This window comes from Lucilia sericata, unplaced genomic scaffold (genome assembly GCF_015586225.1).
Source record: "Lucilia sericata isolate MDLA Ls3-8-SP2 unplaced genomic scaffold, ASM1558622v1 Contig003043F_arrow, whole genome shotgun sequence".
Classification (NCBI taxonomy): domain Eukaryota; kingdom Metazoa; phylum Arthropoda; class Insecta; order Diptera; family Calliphoridae; genus Lucilia; species Lucilia sericata.
Window position 1 is genome coordinate 1 of NW_023996661.1, and position 10,994 is coordinate 10,994.

Below are 10,994 nucleotides of genomic sequence, written 5' to 3' on the forward strand. Positions count from 1 at the left end.
CTAGAACTGAACTAGAACTGAACTAGAACTGAACTAGAAATGAACTAGAACTGAATTAGAACTGAACTAGAACTGAACTAGAACTGAACTAGAACTGAACTAGAACTGAACTAGATCTGAACAAGAACTGAACTAGTACAGAACTAGAGCTGAACTAGAACTGAACTAGAACTGAACTAGAACTGAACTAGAACTGAACTAGAACTGAACTAGAACTGAACTAGAACTGAACTAGAACTGAACTAGAACTGAACTAGAACTGAACTAGAACTGAACTAGAAACTGAACTAGAACTGAACTAGAACTGAACTAGAACTGAACTAGAACTGAACTAGAACTGAACTAGAACTGAACTAGAACTGAACTAGAACTGAACTAGAACTGAACTAGAACTGAACTAGAAGTGACAAGAAATGACAAGAACTGAACTAGAACTAGAACTGAACTAGAACTAAACTAGAACTGAATAGAACTGAACTAGAACTGAACTAGAACTGAACTAGAACTGAACTAGAACTAGAACTGAACTAGAACTGAACTAGAACTGAACTAGAAACTGACTAGAACTGAACTAGAACTGAACTAGAACTGAACTAGAACTGAACTAGAACTGAACTAGAACTGACTAGAACTGAACTAGAACTGAACTAGAACTGAACTAGAACTGAACTAGAACTGAACTAGAACTGAACTAGAACTGAACTAGAACTGAACTAGAACTGAACTAGAACTGAACTAGAACTGAACTAGAACTGAACTAGAAACTGAACTAGAACTGAACTAGAACTGAAACTAGAACTGAACTAGAATTGAACTAGAACTGAACTAGAACTGAACTAGAACTGAACTAGAACTGAACTAGAACTAAGCTAGGACTGAACTAGAACTGAACTAGAACTGAACTAGAACTGAACTAGAACTGAACTAGAACTGAACTAGAACTGAACTAGAACTGAACTAGAAACTGAACTAGAACTGACTAGAACTGACTAGACTGAACTAGAACTGAACTAGAACTGAACTAGAACTGAACTAGAACTGAACTAAAACTGAACTAGAATTGAACTAAAACTGAGCTAGAACTGAACTAGAACTGAACTAGAACTGAACTAGAACTGAACTAGAAATGAACTAAAACTGAACTAGAACTGAACTAGAACTGAACTAGAACTGAACTAGAACTGAACTAGAACTGAACTAGAACTGAACTAGAACTGAACTAGAACTGAACTAGAACTGAACTAGAACTGAACTAGAACTGAACTAGAACTGAACTAGAACTGAACTAGAACTGAACTAGAACTGAACTAGAACTGAACTAGAACTGAACTAGAACTGAACTAGAACTGAACTAGAACTGAACTAGAAACTGAACTAGAACTGAACTAGAACTGAACTAGAAACTGAACTAGAACTGAACTAGAACTGAACTAGAACTGAACTAGAACTGAACTAGAACTGAACTAGAACTGAACTAGAACTGAACTAGAATTGAACTAGTACTGAACTAGAATGAACTAGAACTGAACTAGAACTGAACTAGAACTGAACTAGAACTGAACTAGAACTGAACTAGAACTGAACTAGAACTGAACTAGAACTGAACTAGAACTGATCTAGAAACTGAACTAGAATTGAACTAGAACTGAACTAGAACTGAACTAGAACTGAACTAGAACTGAACTAGAACTGAACTATAACTGAACTAGAATTGAACTAGTACTGAACTAGAACTGAACTAGAACTGAACTAGAACTGAACTAGAACTGAACTAGAACTGAACTAGAACTGAACTAGATCTGAACTAGAACTGAACTAGAACTGAACTAGAACTGAACTAGAACTGAACTAGAACTGAACTAGAACTGAACTAGAACTGAACTAGAACTGAACTAGAACTGAGCTAGAACTGAAATAGAACCGAACTAAAACTGAACTAGAACTGAACTATATCTAAACTAGAACTGAAGTAGAACTGTACTAGAACTGAAATAGAACTGAACTAGAACTGAACTGAAAAATTTCCTGTAAAGAAATGTAAAATAAAGACTTTTACATACGCGATCAGTCAAATCGCATAATCTTGACCGAGCGATAGGTCCAATTGGTACTAAACTGTTTTCTTCCTACCAAAAAATACAACTATGCCTATTTTTCTGTAATATCCCATTTCTTTTGCTAAATTAAGTATAAATTGATAAAAGAAAAACAGTGACAAAACTTTTAAGAAAATTCTTACGCTCTTGCTCTTTATCTCTTCTAAATTAAATTTTACTCAACGGAAGAGAGATATCCAAAACTCATTCTGTTGTAAAAAATTAGCATAGTTTTTTATAAATATTGTCTACAACTAATCCACTATTGAGTAAAATATGGTAAATAAATATTATTTGAATGATCACTTTTTATTTAATAACTCTCGCTCTCTAAATTTTTAATTTCTAAGAAAAAGTACGATAAATTTTAAAATTAAAAACAAAAACAAAAAATGTCAACATCTCCTGATGTTTTCTTTATGCCTTATTTTTTTTTTTTTTGGCAACCAGCGGGCTGCTCTAGTAAATTTGTCTTCTAGTCTCACATCGTACGATCATTGATAAAGTTCTATAAATCTTTAGCGATCTTTTAACGCTACGCGTCTTCGTTTTTTCGTCTATTTTTGAACGCATTAATTTTTTTTTTTTTTTTGCTTCAACGCATCTACTTTCCGTTTTGTCTAATGGTGGAAAGGCCGCCCAAAAGAAAATAAATTGTCGGGTCGTTAAAAAAAAAAAAACATAAAAATAAAAACAAACCATAAAATGTTTTAGTTAAACATTTTCTTAATTTTTTTTTAAGAAAATGTAATAAAAACAAAAATTTCGGTGTTTCTTAAAAAGAAAAAGTTCATATTTTACTTGACAAAGATGTGCGGCATTATTTAAAAATAAATAGTAACTTCAAAACATTTTTAAATTTTCAAAAATTTCTATAATGTTTACAATTTAATACACGTGCTTGTGAAACCCTTATTTTGCAATAACCTCGTTAAAATAAGAAAATTTCTTAAAATTACATTTTTAAAAAAGTGATTTTCATTGCTACTACGGCGCTTCCTGGCGAACGCTGCTAGTGGTGATCATTATCATTATCTACGGAATTTCGGAAATATAGAAACATTGTTACAAACGCAATGCAAATTTCGAAAAATTTGCTAAGAGTAATATTCATGCTGTCAACAATTGTCGCAGTTACAGGTGATTTAAATAAATTATAAGAAACATTTTTGAATGATTTTCTGTTCATTGATCTTCAGTGATCATTAAATACAAATATGTATTTCAATTCATTGATGTTTATAGTTGTATGACTGACAAAGAATGTCATAATGACAGCCAACTATATTCAAGAAATGTCAATGAAATAGTGACATAAAGAAAATAGAAAGAGCAAGAGAAAGTAAAATACAGGGAGAATGAAAATAAATGCATGATCACTTAGCGAAATACAATTTAGAAAACATTTTAAATAATATTTGCTTATTTTGTTTATTTTAAAAAAATTCACTGGAGCACTGAACTAGAACTGAAATTAAACTGAACTAAAATTATGCAAGAACTGATCTAGAACTGAAGTAAAACTGAACTAGAACTGAATTAAATCTGAACTAGAACTGAGCTAGAACTAAAACTATAACTGAACTAGCACTGAACTAGAATTGAAGTAGAACAGAACTGAACTAGAACTCAACTAGAAATGAACTAGAACTCAACTAGAAATGAACTGAACTAGAACTCAACTAGAACTGAACTAGAACTGAACTAGAACTGAACTAGAACTGAACTAGAACTGAACTAGAACTGAACTAGAACTGAACTAGAAACTGAACTAGAACTGAACTAGAATTAAACTAGAACTGAACTTGAACTGAACTAGAACTGAACTAGAACTGAACTAGAACTGAACTAGAACTGAACTAGAACTGAACTAGAACTGAACTAGAACTGAACTAGAACTGAACTAGAACTGAACTAGAACTGAACTAGAACTGAACTAGAACTGAACTAGAACTGAACTAGAACTGAACTAGAACTGAACTAGAACTGAACTAGAACTGAACTAGAACTGAACTAGAACTGAACTAGAACTGAACTAGAACTGAACTAGAACTGAACTAGAACTGAACTAGAACTGAACTAGAACTGAACTAGAACTGAACTAGAACTGAACTAGAACTGAACTAGAACTGAACTAGAACTGAACTAGAACTGAACTAGAACTGAACTAGAACTGAACTAGAACTGAACTAGAACTGAACTAGAACTGAACTAGAACTGAAGTAGAACTGAACTAGAACTGAACTAGAACTGAACTAGAACTGATATAGAACTGAAATAGAACTGAACTAGAACTGAACTAGAACTGAACTAGAACTGAACTAGAACTGAACTAGAACTGAACTAGAACTGAACTAGAACTGAACTAGAACTGAACTAGAACAGAACTAGAACAGAACTAGAACTGAAACTAGAACTGAACTAGAAATGAACTAGAAATGAACTAGAACTGAACTAGAACTGAAGTAAAACTGAACTAGAACTGAACTAGAACTGAACTAGAACTGAACTAGAACTAAACTGGAACTGAATTAGAACTAGAACTGAACTAGAACTGAACTAGAACTGAACTAGAACTGAACTAGAACTGAACTAGAACTGAACTAGAACTGAACTAGAACTGAACTAGAACTGAACTAGAACTGAACTAGAACTGAACTAGAACTGAACTAGAACTGAACTAGAACTGAACTAGAACTGAACTAGAACTGAACTAGAACTGAACTTGAAAAGAACTAGAACTGAACTAGAACTGAACTAGAACTGAACTAGAACTGAACTAGAACTGAACTAGAACTGAACTAGAACTGAACTAGAACTGAACTAGAACTGAACTAGAACTGAACTAGAACTGAACTAGAACTGAACTAGAACTGAACTAGAACTGAACTAGAACTGAACTAGAACTAGAACTGAACTAGAACTGAACTAGAACTGAACTGAACTAGAACTGAACTAGAACTAAGCTAGAACTGAACTAGAACTGAACTAGAACTGAACTAGAACTGAACTAGAACTGCACTAGAACTGCACTAGAACTGCACTAGAACTAAGCTAGAACTGCACTAGAACTGAACTAGAACTGAACTAGAAACTGCACTAGAACTGCACTAGAACTGCACTAGAAATGAACTAGAACTGAACTAGAACTGAACTAGAACTGAACTAGAACTGAACTAGAAATGAACTAGAACTGAACTAGAACTGAACTAGAACTGAACTAAACTGAACTAGAACTGAAACTTGAAACTAGAACTGACTAGAACTGAACTAGAACTGAACTAGAACTGAACTAGAACTGAACTAGAACTGAACTAGAACTGAACTAGAACTGAACTAGAACTGAACTAGACTGAACTAGAACTGAACTAGAACTGAACTAGAACTGAACTAACTGAACTAGAACTGAACTAGAACTGAACTAGAACTGAACTAGAACTGAACTAGAACTGAACTAGAACTGAACTAGAACTGAACTAGAACTGAACTAGAACTGAACTAGAACTGAACTAGAACTGAACTAGAACTGAACTAGAACTGACTAGAACTGAACTAGAACTGAACTAGAACTGAACTAGAACTGAACTAGAACTGAACTAGAACTGAACTAGAACTGACTAGAACTGAACTAGAACTGAACTAGAACTGAACTAGAACTAAGCTAGAGCTGAACTAGAACTGAACTAGAACTGAACTAGAACTAAGCTAGAACTAAGCTAGAACTAAGCTAGAACTGAACTAGAACTGAACTAGAACTGCACTAGAACTGAACTAGAACTGAACTAAAACTGAACTAAAACTGAACTAGAACTGAACTAGAACTGAACTAGAACTGAACTAGAACTGAACTAGAACTGAACTAGAACTGAAGTAGAACTGAACTAGAACTGAACTAGAACTGAACTAGAATTGAACTAGAACTGAACTAAAACTGAACTTGAACTGAACTAGAACTGAACTAGAACTGAACTAGAACTGAACTAGAACTGAACTAGAACTGAACTAGAACTGAACTAGAACGGAACTAAAACTGATCTAGAACTGAATTAGCACTGAACTAGAACTGAACTAGAACCGAACTAAAACTGAACTAGAACTGAACTAGAACTGATCTACAACAGAACTAGAACTATAAGTGATCTAGAACTGAATTAGAACTAAACTTAAACTGAAGTAAAACTAATCTAGAACAGATTTTTAAATGAAATACAACAGAAATAGAACAGCACTCGAATTGAACTAGAACTGTATTAAAACTGAATTAGAACTAGAACAAAACTGAATTAGAAATGTACTAGAACTGATGTAGTGCAGAACTAGTACTGAATTAGGACTGAACTAGTACTAAATCACAACTGAACTAAAACTTAACTAAAACTGAAGTAGGACTCAACTAGAGCTGAACTTCAACTGAACTAGAAGTGAATTAGAACCGAACTAGAATTTAACTTTTTTCATTTATTTCTTGTCTTCCAGATTGTTGTTCTAGCCGAATCTTATTCCTAAAAGAGCAAACTTTTAACATAATACAACAACATAAAATGCAGCAATATCAACAATATGATGATGGTCGTCAACCATTAAATGAGAAATACGAACAACATGTCTACAGCAACAATGGTGCCGGCGAACTGATCAACAACAACAAACATCATATTAACATCAATACAGATGATGAGTCGGCATCTGAAGATCAAACAGCCGAAGCCTCCGGCAAGGATAGACCACCACCGCAGAGTAAAGGCGGAGGTTTAGAAGACATAAAACCTTTTGGGGATTTGGGAAAACAAATCAGTGATCTATTATTGGCTGATGTAGCGAAACAGAATAAGAAACATCCTGAAAATCCCGGTTATCAATTGATTGACTTCTATCAAAGTATAATGGACAATGTATTATCGTTTGCCTGTACGGGTCAATTTCTCACAGATTTCTGTTTAAATGGCGGCCGTTGCTTTCGAGTGCCCATGGGCAATCAGAGTCTGTTTTCATGTGAGTGTGCCGATGGTTATGTGGGTGAGCGCTGTGAATCGAAAAGTGTTAATGGTGAGTGCTTTTTGTTGTAATTAATTGGTTGTAAACTAAATTATTATCATGGATATTTCTAGGAGTTTTTGTGCCTTCTTCAGCATTGGACCAACGTAAACCGAAAATTTTAACGGCCCGCGTGGTGTTCTCCTTTCCCATGCTGATTTTCTTAACGGTTATTTATCTGTTCTTTGGCATGCTGATTGTTTTCAAATGCCAACCGCCGTTTCGCGCGAAATATACAACTCAGACTTCTTCTTCTAGAGCAGCCGGTATGCTCTTTACCTAAAGGACTTCATCCAAAAAGAAAGTCACATTCGTTTAAAAATTTCAAAGGACTCGGGTTACAAGAGACAAGTGCAATTTTTTTCTTCTTCTTTACAAATAATTATTTAAATTTAACGGTGTTTGGTAGTTATCACTTAAAATGAAAAGTTTTTCCACATTGAAACCTTAACGCCTCGGGTTTTTTGTTATGGAAAACTTTAATTTCATATAAAATATCCTTTATTTAACATTAATTTGCCACTAAATTAATTTAATTTTTTTAACACTGCGCGCAGTTTTTCTTAACTAGTATAAAATTTAAAATATATTACATATTCATTCATAATTCTCCAGTAGTTTCCATGGAAAGTAGTTAATTTTCTAGTAGATGATTTATAATTTTCATTAATATTTTTTTCTTTTTTAAAGAAAAGCGCGCTTTTTCTTCAAAATTTATATTATTTCTAATAATTTTGCAAAATTTGTACGTGGCTGCGTATAGTTTGTAATTTTTTCTTCTTTTCTTACTGAGGCGCTTTTAGTTATAGAATATTTTTTGAAATTAATTTAAAAATTAATATATTTTTGCAACTTTTCAGTTGCCCCTTTCTTTATTCTCCCTTAGTAGTATTTAATTTATATACAAATTTTTGCTTTCGATTTATTTATTCTTAATTTCCTTTGTATATAAATTTTTGTAATTTTTTTATAATAATAATAAAATGACGTATTAAATATTTAAGATTTAATGTGTTTTTTCTTTTAATCTTAAGTAAATATCTAAATATATTTAGTGCGAAGGACCACTTATAGATGTCAAGCCAAATTCGGCTCGCTCTTAACTTGCAACAAGTTGGAGTTGCAATAAACTTGAACTAACCTAGAACTAGAACTGAACTAGAACTGAACTAGAACTGAACTAGAACTGAACTAGAACTGAACTAGAACTAACTAGAACTAGAACTAGACTGAACTAGAACTGAACTAGAGCTGAACTAGAACTGAACTAGAACTGAACTAGAACTGAACTAGAACTGAACTACAACTGAACTAGAACTGAACTGAACTGAACTAGAACTGAACTAGAACTGACTAGAACTGAACTAGAACTGAACTAGAACTGAACTAGAACTGAACTAGAACTGAACTAGAACTGAACTAGAACTGAACTAGAACTGAACTAGAACTGAACTAGAACTGAACTAGAACTGAACTAGAACTGAACTAGAACTGAACTAGAACTGAACTAGAACTGAACTAGAACTAGAACTGAACTAGAACTGAACTAGAACTGAACTAGAACTGAACTAGAACTGAACTAGAACTGAACTAGAACTGAACTAGAACTGAACTAGAACTGAACTAGAACTGAACTAGAACTGAACTAGAACTGAACTAGAACTGAACTAGAACTGAACTAGAACTGAACTAGAACTGAACTAGAACTGAACTAGAACTGAACTAGAACTGAACTAGAACTGAACTAGAACTGAACTAGAACTGAACTAGAACTGAACTAGAACTGAACTAGAACTGAACTAGAACTGAACTAGAACTGAACTAGAACTGAACTAGAACTGAACTAGAACTGAACTAGAACTGAACTAGAACTGAACTAGAACTGAACTAGAACTGAACTAGAACTGAACTAGAACTGAACTAGAACTGAACTCTGAACTAGAACTGAACTAGAACTGAACTAGAACTGAACTAGAACTGAACTAGAACTGAACTAGAACTGAACTAGAACTGAACTAGAACTGAACTAGAACTGAACTAGAACTAGAAACTAGAACTGAACTAGAACTGAACTAGAACTGAACTAGAACTGAACTAGAACTGAACTAGAACTGAACTAGAACTGAACTAGAACTGAACTAGAACTGAACTAGAACTGAACTAGAACTGAACTAGAACTGAACTAGAACTGAACTAGAACTGAACTAGAAACTGAACTGGAAACTAGAACTGACAGACTGAACTAGAACTGAACTAGAACTGAACTAGAACTGAACTAGAACTGAACTAGAACTGAACTAGAACTAGAACTGAACTAGAACTGAACTAGACTGAACTAGAACTGAACTAGAACTGAACTAGAACTGAACTAGAACTGAACTAGAACTGAACTAGAACTGAACTAGAACTGAACTAGAACTGACTAAACTGAACTAGAAACTGAACTAGAACTGAACTAGAACTGAACTAGAACTGAACTAGAACTGAACTAGAACTGAACTGAACTGAACTAGAACTGAACTAGAACTGAACTAGAACTGAACTAAACTTAACTAGAACTGAACAGAACTGAAATGAACTGAACTAGAACGAACTAGAACTGTAACTAGAACTGAACTAGAACTGAACTAGAACTGAACTAGAACTGAACTAGAACTGAACTAGAACTGAACTAGAACTGAACTAGAACTGAACTAGAACTGAACTAGAACTGACTAGAACTGAACTAGAACTGAACTAGAACTGAACTAGAACTGAACTAGAATGAACTAGAACTAACTAGAACTGAACTAGAACTGAACTAGAACTGGAACTAGAACTGAACTAGAACTGAACTAGAACTGAACTAGAACTGAACTTAGAACTGAACTAGAACTGAACTAGAACTGAACTAGAACTGAACTATAACTGAACTAGAACTGAACTAACTACTAGAACTGAACTAGAACTGAACTAGAACTAGAACTGAACTAGACTGAACTAGAACTGAACTAGAACTGAATTAGAACTGAACTAGAACTGAACTAGAACTGAACTAGAACTGAACTAGAACTGAACTGGAACTGAACTACAACTGACCTAGAACTGAACTAGAACTGAACTAGAACTGAACTAGAACTGAACTAGAACTGAACTAGAACTGAACTAGAACTGAACTAGAACTGAACTAGAACTGAACTAGATCTGAACTAGAACTGAACTGAACTAGAACTAAAACTAGAACTGAACTAGAAATGAACTTGAACTGAACTAGAACCGAACTAGAATTGAACTACAACTGAACTAGAATTGAACTAGAACTGAACTGAACTAGAACTGAACTAGAACTGAACTAGAACTGAACTAGAACTGAACTGGAACTGAACTAGAACTGAACTAGAACTGAACTGGAACTGAACTAGAACTGAACTAGAACAGAAGTAGAACTAAACCAGAACTGAACTAGAACTGAAGTAGAACTGAACTAGAACTGAACTACAACTGATCTGGAACTGAACTAGAATTGAACTGGACTTTTTATAATATGTCTCCTTCAGAGTATTCAATATTACACATTTTTAAAATTTATTTCATTCGAAAATTTCCTCTTTCAAAATTTTTCCTATTGGTAGTTTTCTCCGATGTTTACAGATTTGCAACATCCATCATGTTCGCTTCAAACATATCACTATTAAAATTTAGTCAACAACAAATGTGCAGAAAATATTTGATTTTTTCATACAAAAACAAAAGCAAACATTTTTTGAAAAGAGAACAAAGCAAAATTGAACAATATTCACCCAAAGCAGCAACAAAATCAAACAGTCAAACAAAATACATAAGTAAAAAGACAGATTAAATGCATCACAGTAGGTAAATAACAGG

The 10,994-nt window shown here is 33.6% G+C and overlaps 1 protein-coding gene across 2 annotated transcripts; it reads left to right on the forward strand.

Moving 5' to 3' along the window:
* Nucleotides 1-2,307: 2,307 nt before the first annotated feature.
* Nucleotides 2,308-8,133, forward strand: LOC119614545 (protein gurken-like). Of its 2 annotated transcripts, none has more exons than XM_037970664.1 (3): nt 2,308-2,375; nt 6,573-7,142; nt 7,205-8,133. In XM_037970664.1, exons 2-3 carry the CDS (start codon nt 6,638-6,640, stop codon nt 7,411-7,413), a joined length of 714 nt encoding a protein of 237 aa, XP_037826592.1. In that variant the 5' UTR covers nt 2,308-2,375; nt 6,573-6,637; the 3' UTR covers nt 7,414-8,133. The 2 variants fall into 2 exon arrangements, with proteins under 2 accessions (XP_037826592.1, XP_037826591.1); XM_037970663.1 differs by lacking the exon at nt 2,308-2,375 and adding an exon at nt 2,574-3,236.
* Nucleotides 8,134-10,994: the final 2,861 nt, after the last annotated feature.